The sequence below is a fragment of the Podarcis erhardii genome, assembly GCF_964252035.2.
Source record: "Podarcis erhardii genome assembly, chromosome: 13".
Taxonomy (NCBI): Eukaryota; Metazoa; Chordata; class Lepidosauria; order Squamata; family Lacertidae; genus Podarcis; species Podarcis erhardii.
In genome coordinates, this window is record NC_138502.1 from 27,486,090 (window position 1) to 27,508,301 (window position 22,212).

A 22,212-nucleotide genomic window follows, 5' to 3' on the forward strand; every position below is an offset into this window, starting at 1 on the left:
GAAATGTTTTGAAATAGACTTTGGAAATTGCCCACCCTGTAGCTCAAGACCACCCAAAAAAACATACATCACAGAAGGAGGCGGTCTACAGCAGAAATCCTGTCTCCCAGGATACCTGTTAATGGTCACTGATTGCTTTACCTGGGCAGTCTAGCCATTCATACACAAATACGCCCTTGAGACAGGATTTGTAAGCAAACAACAATGGGGAGACTTTCCCATTTCCTTTCTCCTTGCAGATAAATATTTGAGGTCACCAGGAGAGTCAAAATGGCTTCAGGATTGCTCTCCTGCACTATTTCAGACATGTGGTTTATATACTTATGTATGTGCTTGCCTTGTACATTTAATTTAGATCAGAGACCTTAGAATTCTAATAACACCAGAGGCAAAAGTGAGCAGAGAAACGGATGCAACTCTGACCTTTGTACCAAAGACAACATTCCAGTTACACAAAAGCAGTAAGTTTCTATGCACACCCTACACATATCTCGCCATACAGGAAACCCAGAGGCATTGTCACAGTCGAACACTTTCTAGCTAGGCAAAAGTGCCTCAGGGATGTGTAGGCATGATCCCATGAGTGGCTGTGGCCTGAGGAGGCTGTTCTCAGGCTTTGCTGAATTGGCTTTATCCTGTGAGCTGGTGCTTCTGTGTTTTATTTTGCCCTTATATGGCTTTATGCTGGGAAGCAGTCTATAAATTTGTACACAATTAATATGAAAAATAAACAGAGAGGCTTAGAGGGCTACACTAGGCCCTCAGGTTTGAGGCGTCTTACCCCTGCCATTAAGGTCCACTTAAAGAAGATGCAAAATAGACCTCAGAGGAAGGGATTGGCACCATATGGTTAAAAGACATTTATAGTACTATAGCAGTCATGGCTGGGAACTGTAGATTAAGGGTGCTGGGGGTTGTAGCTCTCTGAGGTGTAAACTACAGTACCCGAGATCCTTGGGGGGAAAGTTATGACTGTCAAAGTTTTAAATGTATGGTGTGGATGCGGCTGATACCAAAGGAGTGGCACATAACAAGCCATGTCCCATTTTTCTCTCTGGTTTGTAGTAGTGTAGTAAATATAATTCAGGCTGTGTACATGCCATAAATCCATTTATTTATTGGGTTTATATTTTCCTCCTTCCCTCTTGAAGGAGCCCAGGACCGCCAACTGATTCCAAAGCAAAAACATTCTAAAACAATTACATTTAAGGCATTAAAAACAGTGACCGCTATTCCTTCTGGTGATCCTAGGATTGCCAGGAAACCAAATTCTTCAGTTACCAAATGCCTGGGTAAATTTAAGGAGCACTGCCCCAAAAGAATTGTGGGAACTGTAGTTTGTTCCTCACAATTCCCAGCACGCTTAGAGAGAGCTACAGTTCCCAGGGTTCTTTGTGAGGGTGGCTGGGGATGTACTTTAAACATATGGTATGTACACAGCTTTATTTTGGTTCAAGTTGTGTTTGGAACATATCAAATATACGAAGGGGCACTATTAAAAAGGTGTGGCTGAAGAGAAGACGGCTGCAGGGCCAAGGATGTTTATTATTATTATTATTATTATTGTTGCTGCTGCTAAATTTATTACCCACCCTTCACAAGCAGGTCCCAAGGTGGGTAACAACAGTATAAAATTCAAAATCAAAACCAGTTAAAATAGAATTGTCAATATTTTTCTCCCTACACATGACCCTCATTTGATGGCTAACATGAAATGTGACAGAAGAATCACTAGGCTGAGAAGCAGGGCTGGCCCAAAACATTTTGCTGCCTGAAGGATGAAATGCCCCCCCCCCGCCCCACCTAAAGAGGCTGACTGGAGCAGCAGCTGCAGCTTTACCACCCCTGAGCGCAGTAAGCTAGCTTAGGGCAGGGACTCATCCCTGACCATTGGCCATGCTGGCTGGGGCTGATGGGAACTGGGAGTCCAGCAACTTTTTGAGGGTACCATGTTGGCTACTTCTGGCTAAAGAGATGCAGGGCAAGGCACTGTGGCACATGCCCCTCCCAACACCTCGCTGCCATTCCCCGTCCCCAGCACTTGCCATTTTAGGCAGCCGCCATTTTAGGCACACCACAGTTGTCCACACATAGCAATGAACACACCCACAAGCTGCCTCTGTACATGGGCAAGTAGTTGTGTGAAAGGATGTACGCCTGTTCATTTGTACCACTCGGATGTTGTGTACATTCGGTGAGTGTTACATGTGAAGATGGTACAGGCTCAATTATTTGCAGATTATACACGGATTGTGAACTAACAGTCGATTCCTCAACTGTTAATAAACTGCAGAGAGAAATCAACAGTCATGATAAGCTGTGCTGGGCCACCTTTCTGCAAACTACAGAAGAGAAAATGGAAATCCTTACACGAACACACCCTGCAACATTTTTTGAAGCTCCAGATAGTCAAGGCAAGAATAAGAAGAAACACCTTCAAGTCGCTCTCAGACATGTTCTAGACTAGCTGAACCTACTCTGAAGGCAAACAGAGTAGCACTTCCTGGGTGCTGAGTTATCAGCTGGATGGCTGCCAGGGTCATCTTGCTCCTTGAGGTAATGGGGCTGGTGTGGAATGCGTCCAGACTTAAACCTGAATTTGTCACACACCTGAAATAGATTTCCAGCAACACATTTAGCACCGCATGTAGCTACACCCCAATAACAGCAAAAGAGGAGGCGGTTCTACCCACAAACTTCTCCAGGTTTCTGATATAGTCATCTTAAAATCTTATTGACTTGATTTGAAGGGAGGAGGAGCCATGACTCAGCTCTCCCACTGCTTTGTCTGCAGGCTTACAATCCCAGTTTCTGACTCTGACCACAGATCTCAAGTCACACAGACACCATACCTTTAAAGCACATCCCTCCTGCTCCCAGAATCTTGGGAACCAGGGCTGACCCAATATATTTTGCCACCTGAGGCAAATCAGCGGTGGCAGCAGTCAAGCCCCCTGCCCAGATCTGGGTGCGGCCGAGCTGGTGGCCACGGGTGGGAGAAGGGGCAGCAGCTGGGATACTGAGAATTGTGAGGAGGTCTATATTAGATAGATAGCTAGATAGCTAGATGATAGATAGATAGATAGATAGATAGATAGATAGATAGATAGATATCTTTATTGTCACTGTCCCATACAGAACAATGAAATTGAAAAACTACATAAAACATTCAAAAACCCCTAAAAACTCTGAAATCCCATTTTAAAATACACTATACTATACTATACTATACTATACTATACTATACTATACTATACTATACTATACTATAAAAACCCCTAAAAACTCTGAAACCCCCTTTTAAAATTCACTATTCTAAACTATAAAATACACTATGCTATAAAATACACTATACTATAGAGACCCCTTATGCTGTGTTTAGAACCAGAATTGCATTTGCATAGAAACTGTTTCTCAGGCGGCTAGTCCTGGCCTTTATAACCCTATACCTTCTTCCAGAAGGCAGAAGCTGAAAGAGATATTCCCTTCACAGAGCTACAACTGTCAGTTTCCTGTAAGGAAGGATTGATTGGTAGACCAGTCCTACAACTGTAGCTCTGTGGGATGAATAGGGGCCTCCTAACAACTCTTAGCATCCTTAACAAACTGCAGCCCCCATAATTCTTTGTGGTGAAGCCACGACTGTTTAAAGTGGTATCATACCACTTTAATTGTATGGTGTGGGAATGGCCTGGGCCTTTCAGAAGTGCAACACATTCACGTATGGTTCCTGAGGCAAAGAAACTTTTGCACTAGGATTACCCAAACTCGGTCACAAGGTCAGATCTCTGTCGAAGCTTGTTGGTTCATACCTACTTTTCCACTTCCTGGGCAGCTTGCCATGACATATCAGCCCCAGACCAGAAAGTTTTCCAAAATTGCTACATTATTCGGTGGAACTTCCTGCTTGCTGTTTGCCTAGGTTGAAGGACCAGAGAGGTGCAGAAAACGAAAGGTTAAGAGCTTATTGTTGGAAGGTTAAGACCAAATACTGGAAAAACAGAAAGAAAGGGGGGGGACAATAAGGAGAGTGGGAAAGCAAACAAGGAAAAAACCCTTAAAATGCAAAGCAGAAAGGGGAGGTGGGGATTGGGAAGCTTACTTGTTTCCAAACATCAGGATTTAGCATTATGTTGAATATCCTATGTAATCCAGACAGCTGTGCAGTTAAGCAATTTGGACTTTGGACTTAATCGTCTTGGGGAGGGGCTCTTTACTTAGGCGGGTGCCTTTAAATGTTAACATGTACTACTTCACTCACTTCAACTGATTTTGAACCACCAAAAAAATAGCCCCAAAGGAGGATGTGTTCCGACTGTGTTGGGTCTGGCATTATTCTTATTTCAAGCTGCTGGCAATCTTTTCATCCTGACAGTGGTGCTTCCCGAGTTTTGTGGTTGGTCACAAATTATTTGAAGGGGCCAGTGGAATGTTTAAACTAATTGACTGTTATGAAGGAAGGAACATGACTTTGGTTGAGGAGGCAAGGAAAGCTGGATTTCACAGATATGATGCAACATATAACCACTCTAGTGGGTTAGCGGAAGTTGAAAAGTTGGGTACCGTGAAGTTGTTCACTCTCCCTCATTCTTAGCTTCCTGCTTGAAATTTGGGCACCAAAATTTGGCACCAAAATGAGCATGACACCCCACCCTACTTTGAGGTCCCTCAGACATCTGTGGGATTCTTTGAAGTCATTCCTCATTGTTGCCAAATTCTGACTTGATGACGTATTCTGCTAGGCCAAGTTCTTAGAAAGCGAAAGGATTTCCTTCTGCTTTCCACACATTCAGACAGATCACTGCAGAAATCACATTTTCCTAACCTCGGTTTTGACAAGCACATCAGCTTGAATTAGCTTCAACAGGCTGGGCCAAGGGAAGGAAAGTCTTGAGTTGCAAAATGTTGAGAAGTATCTGAAGCTACCAACAAAAAGGACTGAACTTCTCAACAGGAGAGGTTGATTGTCCCACAAACCAACATTGCTTTCAGTTTGGGTCAACAGGTTAACCGGACAAGCTTGCGACTCTGACCATGAATTTGGATAAAAAAAGCAGTTTTCGAAAATGTGTAAGTTTCACACTGGCTTGGAACACTCCTTAGTTATCCATTTCTATTTGTGTTGACTATTTGTCCCAACTTCATGAAATCTTGCACAGAGAGTCTGCACAATGGCAGCTGTAAGATGGTAAAATTTTAAAATGTTTGGATTTTGAATGAGACAAGACATTTAAAGAGATTTTGCTTGCAACTGTCACCTGTTTCTCCTCAGTTTGTGTGTGTCAGTCATCTCTAGTTTTACCTTTTGATGGCTTAGAGTGTATCCAAATGCAAGGGAAATAAAACAGCTGCTGGACTTTCATATAATTTTGCCCCTGTATCTTCAATAAAAACATGCAATACACTATAGAAAAATAGAACTCAATATAACATAGTATCAGGTGCTACTTCTGTAATCTGAAAGCATACACTGTTCTGATTACAAAACAATAAACATGTCCCTGTTTTGAGATGTAGCTATTTTGGCAGCTGTTTGGATTTTCAAATTTGATAATTTGCTGGGGGCGCATGCAGATACAGCCCACAGGCTATGCACTTCTGCTGTTGGGCCACTGCAGTCTCTAACAGGAAGCTGGGGGAGAGAGAGGGGCTGGTAGTTCGCTTCATTTGGGCTATGTTCTTTTCACATTCTTATCACACCCTGTCATGCTAGAGCCTAGGCTTTGCAGACGTACTTTCCGCATGCCAAAGGCCTCCATCATATTTCAACTCCCTAGATTTACAACTATGGCCTCTGTAGTCCCTTGCTCTACCAACGTCAATCAACTGCTGTCACAGGCAATAGACCTTGATCATCCTCTCCCTGGGCTGTGGGATTTATGGCCCACTCTTTCGTTTTGAAGAAGTCACTCCAACTCTAGGGGGTTACATAAGAATTGGACGACCACTCATGCTGCTATTTATATCTTGTTCACAGGAAATAAGAAGGGGGGGAAAACAGACATAAGCACTCTCCAATACAGAGTGTAACCACTTTACTTTGAGTCACCCTGAGATTTATTTCATGCGTACTTGCTCCAGTGCAAATCCTGGCAACCAACAGTGTTCTGGACGATGATCTGGGGTCAGTTGTTGCTTCCTCATCCAGCCAAACAGGAAGGAAACATAACTCAGACTCCAAGAACAGGATCAAATCCAAATCCACAAGGGTCCCTTTTACATGTTTCACCAAGCCAACCAGGCAAAAGGCTGACCATCCTACCGAGTTCAGATCACAATTCCCATTAAAATTTGTATGGACTACATATCAGCAGAGTCCAGTTTGCAGCGATTGGTTGGCAATCTCTTTCAGGCTAGCTGTGCGCTGGCTGTGTGCCTGTGTGTGATTGAGACATGGGGGTGTTGCCATGCGCCAGCCAAACAAATAGTCTAGAATCTGATTGGAAACCCTGCTCGTTTCCAGTTTTTCCTTTGCCGTCTTCTTTGTACATCACAGGCAATTCCCACAAGCATGGCTTGCAGGTGGCGAGGTTTCCTTACCTCATGCTTAGGTCCTGCTAGTGTCCAGAATGCCTCACTCTCTGCGGTTTCATGATTCATATTGGGAAACTCTTGATGCAAATGTGCAAGAGCTGCTATGACACCCAGGATATCCTGAATGAAACGGCTTTAGGAATACCTGTAAATTACACTCAGATATTACTGGATCCAATGGGAGACCAGGAAGGGCTTACTGAAGATCCTGGGAATTTCCCTAGCCCCCCTCCCTATAAGGTATCAGGGACTTCTGAACCACTAAACATATCATTAGACTCAGCCCCAATAATATTTGGCTCTCATACAGAAGGACAGAGGGCAGGGTGGGGAAAAGAGAACGCATGAGTGACTCTTCTTTCCATGCCTGTGGGTTATGTCCAGTGTGATGATTTGGCATCTTAGCTGTGGGAACATGCGCAAGTTTTAGATGTGCATCCAGCTCAGGCTTGGTCTACACATGCAGCACAGTGAGGAAGGAATGAGGTGGCAGAATGGATTGTATCACTTTAGACTGTGGGCTATATGGATGCATTCATATAGATAGGTAATATGTAGCTTTCATCGGTCCGTTTCAGGAGACAATGGAGGAATGCGCCTTTGGGGGCAGGTTGCAGTGCCTGCCATGGCTGTAGAAGAAGAAGAAGAAGAGTTTGGATTTGATATCCCGCCTTTCACTCCCCTTCAGGAGTCTCAAAGCGGCTAACATTCTCCTTTCCCTTCCTCCCCCACAACAAACACTCTGTGAGGTGAGTGGGGCTGAGAGACTTCCGAGAAGTGTGACTGGCCCAAGGTCACCCAGCAGCTGCATGTGGAGGAGCAGGGAATCAAACCCGGTTCACCAGATTACGAGACTACCGCTCTTAACCACTACACCACACTGGCTCTCCACTGGCTGTAGAGAACATAACTAAATATTAAGCCCCCTGCAACATCTTTCTGCAGGCGAAGCAGCCGGAGTCTGATGCTTTGGACGTTAGCTGGAAGTGTCGGAATAAGTTTCACAAGATACTCTTTTCGGCCCGTCTGCACTGACACTGCTTTTAGCAAACAAATATTGGCTCAGGACAGGAATGGTACTTGTGGTGGGAAGGAACTGTCACCCCATCCCTCAGGTTGGACCGTTCAGTGGGCAGGGGTTTTCATGCACCTTCACCAAGCAACTACAGCTTCATTCACTTGCTTGAATTTCCTGCCCATATTTCTTCTGTACACACTTAATTAACCAGTTTTGATCTGAAGGGAAAACCACTTCCTTACAGAACTGGGACAATTGAATTCCACCCCCACCAAATGAGCAAAGCCCATTCATCTCCATGAATGGATTCTGGACAACTTTTCCCTCCACCCACAAGTTGCTTGAGGCTAGGTGGGAGTCTATCTGACATGGCTGCAGTTTTGCCAGGATGATGCCACCCTACAATGCGTGTGGAAGTAGGGTGGGGCCAATGTCATCACAAAGTCTTACTGTTTTCGGCTTTTGAGTTTCACCCAGCATGAATGGTTGGGTTCTAGATCACCAACCCCACCACTTTCATGAGCAAACTGTCCCGGCTGTGTGGCATATAAGTGCATGACACGAAGCCTCTGGCAGAGTCTGTTGGTCAGACTCTTCTTCCCCAATTTGTAAGCCACCCAGCTCTCTGACATCCCATGTCCAACTTGTTAGAACTCAAACGCAATCTGCTACACACTGGGAGGCAGGTTCAAGCTATGTCACAAAGAACTCAACTGGTGGTCGCAATAATCTTTACAGCTATCTCCTTAATGATCCTCACCATGTCTTCCACGGTATATTGCAAGGAAACAATTCCAAAGGTAATTTTAAAAAAACCCACCACTCCTTGACCTTGTCACAAGGATCAGAAGGACTGCAGGATGAACTGCCTATTACTCATGGGTGCAATAAAATAAGACAAATTGTTTACAATGAGTGATCACATTCACAAATTCTGGAATTTCCAGGAAACCATAGGCGTTAGTGGCACTTCCTCATCTACAGCAATCCTAGATCAGGACTGTAAAGGCAACCAATTTTAAGGCAAACATTTTTCCAGAAGGGTAACCAGGTTAGGCTGCTGTAGCAGAAAAATCAAAGTCTAGTGGCATCTTAAAGACTAACAAATTTAATATGGTATAAGATTTTCTCGATGGTAGGCTCCGTAATAAAGCTAACGCAAGACTCCCTGTTAATTTTAACGTGCTGAGGGCGAAATAAAATGAGGTTGGGGGCCCTGCTCAACACTATCCTATCTAACCTCCTGGGATTCCCACCAAAAACAGCCTCCTTTTCAAAGCCTGTTTTTGCATCCATAATGATTAGAAATTTGCTGAGATTCCCAGGATGTTCAGTTATGTGTGCAATCCCAAACTCTCTGCTTCCAAGGTATGATCATGGAACCAGGGGATAAACATAGCTCTGTGTTTCACCATATGAATTTATTAAGAGGCGACAATAAGGATTCTCCCCAGTATTTATACAAAAAAGCAACTGAAATTGTCTAAACTTATATACACAAAGACAAGGAGGGGAAGCATATAGGATTGTCAACATTCTCCTGTTTGCAAAATTCAGCCTTTATATTCCTGAAGAGGAAAATAGTGGTATAGAATAAAGCTATTTGATAAATCAAGATTACAAGATATTTACCTCTGTGCTAGCCAATCATATAAAACACTTATTATACAAACTGGTTGCCCCAGACCAGGCTGGCTTTTTTCCATGCTGAAACATAATGGACCTAATTAGAAAATTGTTGAATGTAATTATAACGATGTCTTGATCAGAAACTTTTAAAATTTGTTTTTGTATTTTTTAGATTGAGAATACATGTTATACATTGATAAACTGCTATATTGTTGAAAATGAATAAAAACTATATATACATATACATACATATATAAAAAAGAATATAGCTGTTTTCATAATGATTTCTGTAACTTTTTTAAACATACTGCTAAAATATCAAAAACCATGGCACTTCTGAGACACCTTGTAATGGGATGTGCTGCTTGTAAATGTAGCTTTGTTCAAGTATTTGACCGTTAAAGAGAAAAAGATACACCCAGGCATTTATAAAACAAGATAAACAAAAGAGCGGGGGGGAGTATTAGCAAAAACTGATGGACACATTCAGACGTCACAGGTGTGAGAAGTGGAAGTGTGGCTTGAAAGACTTGGAATGCCAAGGACCCCTGGAAAAGCTGGGATGGCAACCATGGGGACTCCAAACCAACTGGAAGGACACTCTTGAGATGCCTTGGAAACCGACTCAGGGGTCTGCCCTGGCGTATTTTCTCATCACAGCAATGCTCACTTCTGTAGAGCATGTACACAATTCAACGCACGCCACGTGGCAGCTTCCTTGGAACAGAGAGTGTTCTCCATTATCCCATCGGTGGGATTTTGCTCTTAGGGTTCCCCGTCTCACCCGCAGCAAGCCCCACGGGATGCTCATAAGGCAGCGATGGCTTTGGCTGCCACCCTGCGTCCCAGAGGCAAGCTGAGATCCGTGATGGCCAGCACAATTCTTGGGCTAGACATGGTGGATGCTTTCACCAACTCCGACACCTGCCCAGAAGTAAAGAAGGGGAAAGAGGTCAAGGAAGACATGCCAGTGGCAAGTAGATGCTAGCAGAGTGAGCTCTGGGGTGTAGTGTAGGTTCCTCTTTGACGCAACCCATTTCCCTCCATGGCAAAGCAACAACCCAAGAGAGCTTGTGGCACTGGTCCAGATGCACTGTGTCTCATACCGCGTGTAGGGGTGTTTATATTTATTTACTGCACTTGTAAATATTAGCAGACATGGGCATGATTCATGGATTTGTAAGCTATAAATAGCTACAAAAGGTCAATAAAATTTTTTTATTGTCTTTCTGCCAAGGCATTCTGGGCAGTAAACAAATTTGAAATACAGGGGATAAGGAGAGTTACAAGAGAACAGCAGGCGTATCTCAGGCTACTGGAAGTTTGTTCAGGAGCTGATGACCTAAACTCCCTGGCCTGGGCTTCTTCCTTTCTGCTTTTCCTCAAGGCATGAAAAACTTTATTTGGCCTTTACACAACCCTCTTTTCCCAGAGTCTTTTGGATGCTGAGGAAGCTGGAAATTCCAGGGTGGTGAGGGAGTAGATTTCCCCATGAGATCTTTTTCCCTTTAAGAAGAGGTTGAGATTGAGAATTTATACCTTCTGGCCTAGGCACTCCCAGCACAGGATTAACAGTAGCTGAGGAGATACTGGAACCTTACCTGTTATGCTCAAAGTGGAATAACAGGTAAAGCAGAATAACAAGTACAGCAGAAGTTCAGCTTGAGTCTAAACCAGGAGCAGGAACTTGGTGGTCTTCTGTTGATGGATTACAAGTCCCATCATCCCCAATCAGGCACGCTGGCTGGAGCTGATGGGAGGTGGAAGACCGCAGGTTCCTGAGCCCTGGTTTAAAGACTAAAAGGATGCTTTTAAATATAATAATGACAACAGTTACTATTATTATTATGTTCCTTTCAACAATTGTTCCCTCCCAACTGTTTTTCTATACACATGATTTGGTTGGTTTTGAAAAGTCTGCAGGATTACATTCTATATCAACCCTAACATTCTGTAATGTGCAAACTCAATAAAGCTTTAAAAATGTAGTTTTACATGCACACAACAGACACCATCAAAAGCTGGGGACGATTCCCACCTTCATATTTCTGCAAAACTCACATCTCTAGTGTTTCTTCAAAGAGGAAGGTATGGGCATGTACAAGTCAGAGAAAGGGATCAATTATGTTCTCTCAACCTAAGACATGTGTTTAACAGTACATTTCTATGCAAGCAGTTAAGTTCCACTATGTTCAATGGGCTTTACACCAATTAACTGTACACAGGATTGCAGCTTAGGGTGACCCTCACTTACTCCTCTGTCATTGTCTCTGGAGCTGTCAATTCCTGCCAACAGACTCCCTCTAGTGTTTGCCTTTCCTAACAACAGAGAACCAGAGACTTGAACTCTTAGGATTCATATGGATCATCTGTACCAGCCTTCCTCCATCTGGTGCTCTCCAGATGTTCTATACTATGTCTCCCACCAGTCTCAGCCAACAATGCCAATGGTAAGGGAAGATAGGAGCTGCAGTCCAGCAACATCTGGAGGGCACCAAGTTGGAGAAGACTGGTCTACATGCATTGGGGAACTGCAAAGGGAAGATTTGCTTGTGCCTTTCTGGGCCAGGTCATATGACTGTTGGGTACTTAGAAGGCATCCCCACCCCCCACACCTAGCTCATAGAAACACTTTTGCTGGCATATAGTGCAGCGTCGCCACACACAAAACCCACATGTTTTGTACAGCACTGTTTAGCCACTTTGGAAGCAAGCACCCCTAACATTACGTGGTTCTCTATCTGTTAAATTCATCCAAAACTGAACTCTGAAGTGCAAAGAACCAACTAGGACCGAGATCCAGGTGACAGTTCTTTCCACACGGCTCAGAAGTTCAAGGGGCTAAAATAGGACACCCAAAGGTATGGAGGTGGCTTCCCTTAATGATTCCTTACTTTCCAGGGGCCATGCTGAATTGTGACTTCTGAGTGAGCAAAACTGCAGGGAATGGGCCTTTACTCAGGTCACATGGAAGAAGTCTGCCTGCAACCCCCTATAAGCCAAAAGCTTTCCTAGAGAGCAGCAATGGACCAAGAGCCCAAAGAGAGACTACAGAAATCTTCAAGAGGAAAATGGGAGTCGCTCACCATGGTGAAGGGCATGAACTGGAGGATGCTGCCACGGCTTCCTTGCTCCAAGCAGTCTACGCACTCCTCCATGAACCACTGAACAAACTGTGTGTGTGTCCCGGCTGTCTTGGCTCCCAAGATGGAAGAAATCAGCAGGAAGAGGTTGGCTGGGGAGCAGAAGAGGGAGAAACTAAGCATTGTCTCCTCTAAACCCCTATTTTGAGGCCTTTTCAGTTTTTAAAAATACAGTCATACTCTGGTTTTCGAACACCCTACTTCTCAAACATTTTGGCTCCTGAATGATCGAAACCCGGAAGTGACTGTTCTGGTTTCCAAACGTTCTTTTGGAAGCTGAACGTCCAATGGGGCTTCTGTGGCTTCCGATTGGCTGCAGGAGCTTCCTGCAGCCAATCAGAAGCTGCGCTTTGGAAGTTGAATGCTTTGAAAGTCGAACGGACTTCCGGAACGAATTCCATTCGACTTCCAAGATACGACTGTAATAATGTTAATAGTAATATTCACCATACACACATGCATCTATATCTATAGAAAGAATTTCAAGTGCATCTTTTCTCTGTGATCCTTACAAGAACCCCACAAAGTGCTATTGTTGCAGTTATATCTCCAACAGGTTTTCGTTTGGCAGCCACAAGATCCCAGATTCAGTTTATGCCAACATCAGTAACCGCACGCCGGCAGGCTGTGGCTTGCCCAAGGCCACCAAGCAGGGAGTTTATGGTACTGGAGAGATTTAACATAGTGCTGCCTGACAGTGGAACAGACTGCCTCAGGAGGGGATAGGTTCCCCTGCTTTGATTTAAGCGAAGTCTAGATGACCACCTGGCAGGGATGTCGTCGTTTTATTCTACACCACAGATCATGCATTGATAAAGGAGGGGTTGGACTAGATGACTTCAAAGACCCCTTCCGCCTCTATCATTCCATGAAACGTTCAAAAGCAGGCTTCACAGCTGAGCCCCTAGTGATCATCAAATGAAGCCCCACAGCTGGGTGCCTGGCCTGCTTCTATAACTTTCCCCTCCACTTAGGCAGGACTGAAGAGGCTTACCTAGAACTCTGTTGAGAGGATCTCTCATGCTGACTGTGTGCAGCTGTGAGGCGGACAGCGAAGTGCTCATCGTGCGGTCTGCTGAAAGTAGAGAACATACCAGAGTTTGGTGAATGGTACCTCAGCATGCAAGGTTAACTACTTGTGTCCCAAACAGGAAATGCCTTTGAATTGGACCTTCCTTCCCTTTTCTAATGGTTGCCTGAGGGGCTTGGGGTGACAAGATGGCAGCAGCAGCAGGTTTCTGGCAAGTCACTTTGATCATGTTGGATCACCATCCTAATGTTCAACAACATTACACTAAACTAACAGCACCACAATTTAGTATTTCCAAGTGTTACCTCTAAAAGGCCTCAAGCCATTTTCTCTCGGGCAATAGCCCCGCATCTGCAATATGGGGATAACAGCACTGACCTACTATGCACGACTACTGGAAGGATTACAACATAGAAATGTAAGTGAAAGAATTTGGGCGTATGGAAGCAGTCTGTCAGGGGTGGGGAAGCTCCAGCCTGCAGGCATAATTAGGCTTTGCCAGCCCACTGCCCCCAATTTGTTCTGTGAGGCCGTTTTGGACAAGCCCTGCACACCTGCCCTATGCCTGATGTCAGGTATGGGATGCATAAAGACCTGGCTCAGGCCAAATGGGGGTTTGCAGGATTGGCGATCAGCTGATTGGTGGCACCAGCAAAGCCCTGTGCACAGGGCTTTGCAACATTCAAGAATCAACTGATCATCGAGTCCTGTGAAGAGTTTGTCAAGAACCAGCAAGGTCATCTGGTCTTCCAGAGCAGTTTACAAGGGGATTCCCAAGATCTGAAGATCAGTTAATCACTGGCACTTTGAAGGCTATCCCTCTGCCAGCACATTGATTTCAAACCATGTGGGCAAATAAGGGTCACTTGATGTCATTGTGTGATGTCAGATGAATGACAGGTGGTGGCCCTGCCCACTTGTCAAATGTGGACCTGGCTGTTGGTAGAGAGAGGGAGAATGATCTGGCCCGCTAGTTATAACCAGTTCCCCACCCCTGCACTATATAAATGTAAAGATTTAACTTCATCTTACCACATTGCATGTTAGAACACTAAAAAATGAACAAGGTGTGATTGAGTACCTACTGCAAATATCCCAAGAGGATTAGAAACTTCTTTTTTTAAGAAGAAATGAACACAGAGATTGGTCAACTGTTAAATCCAGTGCCAATTGAGCCCAGATCTTCTTCTACATGGCATAACTGAGGAATGTACAAAGATATGCTACAAAATCAACTGCACCACCAAGTGTTTAAAAGCTAAGCAGTCCAGCCTTGGATGGTGGGTTTCACAGACCTTCTCTATCCATTTCCACAATTCTGCCATGGAATTGCCCTGAGAGTGGAATCAGATGCAATAACGCCGCAAGAAAGGAAGTTAAATTCCAACACTCCCTCTGATTCATAGCTGGATGAAGGATAGAGGCTTGGTTGTAAATAATCTCGTATGCAAATCAGAGAGGAAACACGGGTGTGCCAAATCACTGCTATGACAGGAGGAATTAGGGAGAGAAAACTCCCCAATTGCATTGTTATGTAGACAAAAGTAAAACCACAACAAAAGGATAACGAAATAAAGGGAAATCACAGGCCTCGAGAGCAATGGAAATATACAAAAACAAGATCGCTGAATCACTGGGCAAGAATCCAAGGTGATGAGCAGTGATGTTCTCCATATCCACAAACAAGAGGACACCAGTTTCCCCTGCGGACAAAGTTACTGATCATTTGATCTCCTGGTTCTCATCTGTGAGCTGATAACTGGAGCTGCATAGGACAGTGGCCTTTCTCTTTGCATGTGGCTCTTGGTCCCCCAGAACACAGAAAGCCCAAATGGTATTTGTGGCATGAAGCACCTTTTCCTAGCTTTTACAGCTCCTCCTGGACACAGCCCACCCAGGTCTCAGTTCTTTCTAAGTAGTTTTTAGTTTTAAAAAAATATTTAGTTTTTCAGTTTAAAGTCTTACAGTCCAGCAACCAACATAAAAACAAGATTCCAAAGAAACTCCTGAACTTCCTTCCTCCCCTTTGTGGGTCCTTGTGTTAACCATTTCCTCCTGCATCTTTTATAATAACCCAAACCTTTTACATCTCCATTATATCCAAAACTCAACATTAAACTACAAGTGCTATTCCATCCTACTAATGATTTTAGCTGTTTACACAATTTCAGATAAATTATACATTTCCCCCATTCCTTATTGAAATTTTGGTCTTCCTGATTTCTGATTTCTTCCGGTCATTTTTGCCATTTCAGCATAATCCATCAACGTAACCTGCCATTCTTCTCTGGCAGGGACTTTTGTCTTCCTTCCATCTAGTAGTTTTTGGTTTTTATTTCCTGCGCCATGTCTTCCTTCATATCAAGAGATTCTTCCATCCGAGTTGGATGCCTACACTGAGCCAGACTCTGTTTTGGACACTTCCACTGCCGACAGTGTTCTGTGCCGCACCGCTATCCTTAACTTTTAAAAAGTGAGCAAGGTAGGAAACTTTACCTTTACAGTGGTGCCTCGCAAGACGAAATTAATTCGTTCCGCAAGTTTTTTCTTCTTGCGAGTTTTTCTTCTTGCGAAGCATGGTTTCCCATAGGAATGCATTGAAAATCAATCAATGCGTTCCTATGGAGACCGTCCAGGGACAGAGGGGAAGCGCCGCGCGCCTTCCCCTCTGTCCCTGGACCTGTTTAAAGCAAGGGGCGGCGGGGAGAAGATTGCTTCTCCCCGTTGCCTGCCCCGCAATCTCCGGGGAGAGAGGGGAAGGCGCGTGCCTTCCCCACTGTCCCCTCTTTTGAAGCAAGGGGTGGAGGGGAGAAGATCGCTTCTCCCCGTTGCCGCCCCTTGGTTCAAAAGGGGTCCGGGGACAGCGGGGAAGATGCACTGCGCTTCCCCGCTATCCCCGGAGCTTGCGGGGCAAGCTTCGTTTTGCGAAGCAAGCCCATAGGGAGATGCATCTTGCGAAGCGGCTAAGAAAACGAAAAACTCCTTCGTCTTCCCCTCTGTCCCCGGAGATTGCGGGGCTGGCAACGGGGAAAAGCGATCTTCTCCCCGCCGCCCCTTGCTTCAAAAGAGGTCCGGGGACAGCGGGGAAGACGCACTGCGCTTCCCCGCTATCCCCGGAGCTTGCGGGGCAAGCTTCGTTTTGCGAAGCAAGCCCATAGGGAGATGCGTCTTGCGAAGCGGCTAAGAAAACGAAAAACTCCTTCGTCTAGCGAGCTTTTCGTCTTCCGAGGCGTCTTGCGGGGCACCACTGTACTTGCTTCTGGTAGCATACCCTCTCGGGGGCACAGTTACAAATCAAAATGATGTGTAGAAGCCTCCAATAAGGGCCAGAATTGCTAGATAGCTGAGGAGCTGCATTGGCACGTGATCTACATTGAGCTCTGACGCCTCCACCCATTCCAAACAGCACACCTAAATTTTCCCCGAAGCAAACAAAGTAACCCCCACATTCATTCCCTGTGGCTTATACCTATTTACTTATTATCTTGGAGGAAGCACAGTTCACAATAAATAACTTTTTTTTAAAAAAAAGCAAAATATTAAATGTTTTAAATAGATCCATCTAATCTGAATCCTCCTAGATGGAGAGAAGTTGTTGTTTTGACGCGATTAAAAGGAGAGAGAGAGGAAGTGGAATGAGCTTTAGTCAGGTTTAGAATGGATTCAAGATTGGCCAGTCTTTTCCAGGGAGCCTGTCTGGACTCATATTAATTCCAGGAAAAGCTTTCTCACCATGATTCCACTTACTGGGGCTAGACAGGATGCTGGTGTCTTCCTCATTGGAGCTGAGCAGGCGCATCAGTTTGGAAGGCTGGGTATCATCCAACGGGAAGAGACTGGTGTAATCCTGGAAGAGGAACCGAAAGGACAGAAAAGAGTCCATCACGGTTACTGATATACACAACCATGAATAAGGCAGGCAGTCTGGTCCTGATTTTGTCATTCATGTATGGACTTGTACTGTCTCACCTTTGCCTCTCTCAAAAAAAAGGATGATTCACATACTCCATTTCTCATCAACATATTTAAAAGAAGGAAGTAGAGGTGCCAGAGAGCCATTGTAGTGTGATGCCTGAGACTGAACTGAACAATTCAAACTCCAGTTCTAACCTACCTCACAGGGCTAAGCTACTCCACAATGGATGTGACACATTGCATAAACGAAATGCTATCCCTCCTCTTGTTTGTAAAATGTCTGTTCCATTTGCAAATGTGACAAGCTGCTTTTGCACACTGATCTGACGGAAACAGGAATAATAATAATAGTAGTAGTAGTAATAATTTAATTAATTTATATTTCACCCATCTGGCTGGGTTTCCCCAGCCACTCTGGGCGGCTCCCAATAGAATAATAATAATAATAAAGCAATAAAACATCAAACATTAAAAACTTCCCTTAACAGGATTGCCTTCAGATGTCTTCTAAAAGTCAGATAGTTGTTTATTTCCTTGACATTTAATGGGAGGGCATTCCACAGGGTGGGTGCAACCACCGAGAAGGCCCTCTGCCTAGTTCCCTGTAGCTTCATTTCTCGCAGTGAGGGAACCACCAAAAGGCCCTCAGCGCTGGACCTGTGTCTAGGCTGAAGGGTGGGGGGGTGAAGATGCTCCTTCAGACATACTGGGCTGAGGCTGTTTAGGGCTTTAAAGGTCAGCACCAATACTTTGTGCTCGGAAATGTGCTGGGAGCCAATGTAGGTCTCTCAGGACTGGTGTTATATGGTCTCAGCAGCCACTCCCAGTCACCAGCCTGGAAGCTTGCTTTGTACCAAGATCAGACTGTCGGTCCACCTAGCAGAGTATTTTCTACCCTGACTTGCTGTGTCTCTTCAAGGATTCAGGCAGAAATCTTTCGCAGCCCTACAGGAGATGCTGAAGACTGAAACTGGGGCCTCCTGTAACCCAAGTATATACTCTTACTGAACTATGGTTTTTCTCCTTCACTGGATCAGCTGAAAAAGCATCCAGGAAGAAAGCAAGGGATAGAATGATAAAAAAAAAGACTTTCCTGTTCCCCTGTGTGCCACACCTCTTGTTTTCATACAGAACTTTTTTTCTCTGTGTGTGCTCACTTAATAATAATTGTTTTTGGAATTTCTAACACTGCAGAGCCACGTTATCTGATGCATGGACACTGGTGAAGTTCCCAAGAGCAGGCATAGGCAAACTCGGCCCTCCAGATGTTTTGGGACTACAACTCCCATCATCCCTAGCTAACAGGACCAGTGGTCAGGGATGATGGGAGTTGTAGTCCCAAAACATCTGGAGGGCCAAGTTGCCTATGCCTGCCCAAGAGCTTAGCGAACATAGGGAGTCACTTTGGTATCAATAAAAAGCTTCATATCTCAGGGGTCTGCATATATATTTTTTAATGCAAGCAAGTAAGGAAAACTGAAGTCCAAAATTGTTTTAGATAGGGTTGCATGCAGTCCAAGATGCTACACAGTATCAGAGGGGCGGGGGGCGGGGGCGGGGAAGATAGCTAACCACAATCAGATCATCTTATTGAAGGATTGACAAATTCATGAAGGACACGTCTATAAACAGCTATTAGTCATGGTAGCAACAAAGAACCTCAATACCAGTTCAATTTTGGGAACATAAATTAACGGAAGGTTGCCACTTCCATGCCCTGTTTCTGAGCCTCTCGGAGGCAACCGACTGGCTGTTCCTGGAAACGAAACGCTAGTTGATTTGAATCCTTGGTCTGATCCAACAAGGTGTTGCTGGTTTCTAATGTTCTTAGAGGTCAAGAAAAGACAATTCCTTTGCTACAATCTCAAAGCTTACAATTTAAAACTGTGATTAATTTTATAAAATGAAAAATCATAATTAAATTTTACAACTGAAAATTGTACAAGTTTGCATTTTTGCACAATTCCCCTTCCCCCATTCATTCCTCTCGCCTCTTCACATCCAGCCACTCCAATTGCACTTATCAATCCACTGCGGCCTGTTTTCCTTTTCCCAACATCCTTGTGGGAACAGCAGTTTACCTCTATATCTTCTCGGTGCCTCTTGCGCTGCCAAGCCGAAGTCTGCCCCTTGTTGTGGGAGGAGTAAGAGCTGGAGGCACACCACACAGACAGCCTAATGGAAAAAGAAACATACATCAGCTCCAAAGAAGGACAAGTGATTTTTTATTTATTTATTGCTTTTTCCTACATGGTTTTCATGAACCACGACATTCTCATACCGTATATGGAGTACAGGGAAACTAGCATCATATTTGGAGGAGATCAGTAATCAGAGAATGTCTCCTTAAGTTTACATCAATAAATGCATTCTTCCACTCCCACCCCACTCCCTGGACCCCATCATCCCTGGTACCCCAGCACACAAGATGTCACTCTAAGCTTGTAAGGCGGCCTCAATGGGGGGAAACAACATATTGCTGGGGCAATATGAGAAAAGCCAAGCTTGTGGTTTAATGGAGTGAACCCTAGAAGCTTGCATTTGGGTTGTGAAACTGTGCCATTTTTACTGCCTTCATGCATAAAAATATGTTTCTTGTTAGTGTTTGTGGGAATTCAGCTTTGAAGTTCTAGGAGGGCCTTGGAGATGGGCTGGAAGGACTCCCATGTTTCATTCCCAAAGCTTGCCTCTAACAGCATTTGCAATTTGTGGTCATTTTTTAACTTCCCGTGTCTTATTGCTTCTAGCTTTCAGCTATCATTATTAGACATGTTTTAAAGCGCTCAGCAAAATGTTTTCACAAGAAAGAAAGAAAGAAAGAAAGAAAGAAAGAGAGGGAGGGAGGGAGGGAGGGAGGGAGGGAGGGAGGAAGGGAGGAAGGGAGGAAGGAAGGAAGGAAGGAAGGAAGGAAGGAAGGAAGGAAGGAAGGAAGGAAGGACTCTAGTTTTCATGGCTTGAAAGGGTACAGGGCAATAATAATAATTTATTACTTATACCCCGCCCATCTGGCTGGGACGTGGGTGGCGCTGTGGGTTAAACCATAGAGCCTAGGACTTGCCGATCAGAAGGTCGGTGGTTCAAATCCACACGTCAGGGTGAGTTCCCATTGCTCGGTCCCAGCTCCTACCAACCTAGCAGTTCGAAAGCACGTCAAAGTGCAAGTAGATAAATAAGTACCGCTCCGGCGGGAAGGTAAACGGCGTTTCCGTGCGCTGCTCTGGTTCGCCAGAAGCGGCTTAGTACGCCGGCTCCCTCAGCCAATAGAGCGAGATGAGCACCGCAACCCCAGAGTCGGTCACGACTGGACCTAATGGTCTGGGGTCCCTATACCTTTACCTTTACCATCTGGCTGGGTTTCCCCAGCCACTCTGGGAGGCTCCCAAATGAATATTAAAAACTTCCCTGCCATTAGATGTCTTTTAAAAGTAAGATAGTTGCTTATTTCCATGAAATCTGATGGGAGGACATTCCACAGGGCAGGCGCCAGTACTGAGAAGGCCCTCTGCCTGGTTCCCTGTAACCTCACTGGTACCTGGTAACTACTGAATGCAGGATTCCCAGAAAGCTGGAGACAGAGCTTCAGCACTCAATATTTTTCCCTTTCTCATGGCAACCAGAAACTGAATAAACTGTGCAAAAAAAATGGCACCCGTGTCCTTAACATCACATCAAGTTTTGGCTTGTGGATTTCATACCGGCACAGAATTGGGGTTCATTAACACCTGTCTGCTCATCTCTTACTTGGCAAGAGCCTTGCCCGGAGGGTCCATCAGCATATGCCACTTGGAGGAGTCTGTGAGCAGATTGGGCAGGATGTGTCCCAGGAGGGTGAGCGTCAGCTGCTGCATGTCCAGGCAGAAAATGGAGTAGAGCAACTCCACAGCCCGCATTGCGTGCTCTTTCCGTGTCTCTTTCAGCAGCTCCTGGGAGGGAAGAGAGGACGACAGAAAGTGACAAGAGGATAGGGGCAACGAGCATATAATGCCATGAGTGCCAAACTACTCTGGGAGCCTATGGCAGAAACTCACACAGACTCTCTCTCGCCCACGCTTTGTCAGTGGTCAGAAACAGCTCCATAGAAAAGCACTGTGCAGCTAAACATTCCTCTTGCAGTATCCCCAACAGAAAGAAGTGGAGGGGGTAGGTAGAGAGAGAGGCATAATTTTGACCCACATAAGCCCACCTCTCAGATGGTTAGGAGCAGGGAATATACTTAGGAGGCATTCAGTTCACTACATGCAGCTACAAATACCCCCAGGGCTGTGTCTGTCATGGTCCTGAACCTTTGGAAACTGTCTGCTCTGCAGTTCCACCTGAGTCCATCACTGTCGACATTTAGTCTCTGTCTCCATCGTTCAGCCTGGACAATGAGGTCCAGTTCCGAGGCCTGTCTGGAAGCTTCCTCATTGCGAAATGTGAAGCTACAGGGAACCAGGCAGAGGGCCTTCTCGGTAGTGGCACCTGCCCTATGGAACACCCTCCCATCAGATGTTCTGAAGACATCTGAACACAGCCCTGTATTGGGAAGTTTTAATGTTTGATGTTCCTCTTTGCTTTTTTATATTCTGTTAGAAGCTGTTCACAGTGGCTGGGGCAACCCAGTCATATGGGTGGGGTGTAAATAAATAAATAAATAAATAAATAAATAAATAAATAAATAAAATAATAATAATAACAACAACAGGCAATGTAATGGGGGGGAAGTGAGCTTAGAATTATGTGACTTGACTATTCCTAATTAGCTCACAGGTCTTTCTCAAATATGCATATAGGAAGGCATGCAGCTGAGGCCAGGCATCAAGAGACTGCAATTCCGAGTAGCCTCATCTAGGCTGAATGTAGCTGCTAATGAGCTACGGTAAGGCCAAGAATGCAAATCATGGCGTCATCGTGAAAATCCCTTGGGTGACTTAGAGGCAAGCCACTCTCTCTCTGCTTCAGTC

The 22,212-nt window shown here is 44.9% G+C and overlaps 1 protein-coding gene and 1 long non-coding RNA gene across 10 annotated transcripts in view; one reads left to right on the forward strand and one right to left on the reverse strand.

Annotated features, from left to right (window-relative positions):
• The first annotated feature begins 162 nt into the window (after positions 1-162).
• Positions 163-5,251, forward strand: LOC309327681. The gene is made up of 2 exons (XR_014150620.1): positions 163-3,028; positions 3,467-5,251. It is a non-coding gene; the product is annotated as an uncharacterized lncRNA (long non-coding RNA).
• A 3,703-nt stretch (positions 5,252-8,954) lies between these two features.
• Positions 8,955-22,212, reverse strand: part of MED24 (mediator complex subunit 24) — a 51,297-nt gene continuing 38,039 nt past the window's right edge. For 3 of the 9 annotated variants that reach the window (XM_081836981.1, XM_081836976.1, XM_081836977.1), the window contains 6 exons: positions 21,011-21,192; positions 19,351-19,444; positions 17,087-17,201; positions 13,319-13,399; positions 12,268-12,416; positions 8,955-10,105 (listed from right to left, as the gene is read on the reverse strand). In XM_081836981.1, the coding sequence (XP_081693107.1) occupies positions 9,989-10,105; positions 12,268-12,416; positions 13,319-13,399; positions 17,087-17,201; positions 19,351-19,444; positions 21,011-21,192 (738 nt within the window). In that variant the 3' untranslated portion in view covers positions 8,955-9,988. The remainder of the gene's footprint in view (positions 10,106-12,267; positions 12,417-13,318; positions 13,400-17,086; positions 17,202-19,350; positions 19,445-21,010; positions 21,193-22,212) is intronic. The other 6 variants (XM_081836983.1, XM_081836980.1, XM_081836982.1 and 3 more) reach the window with 4 other exon arrangements.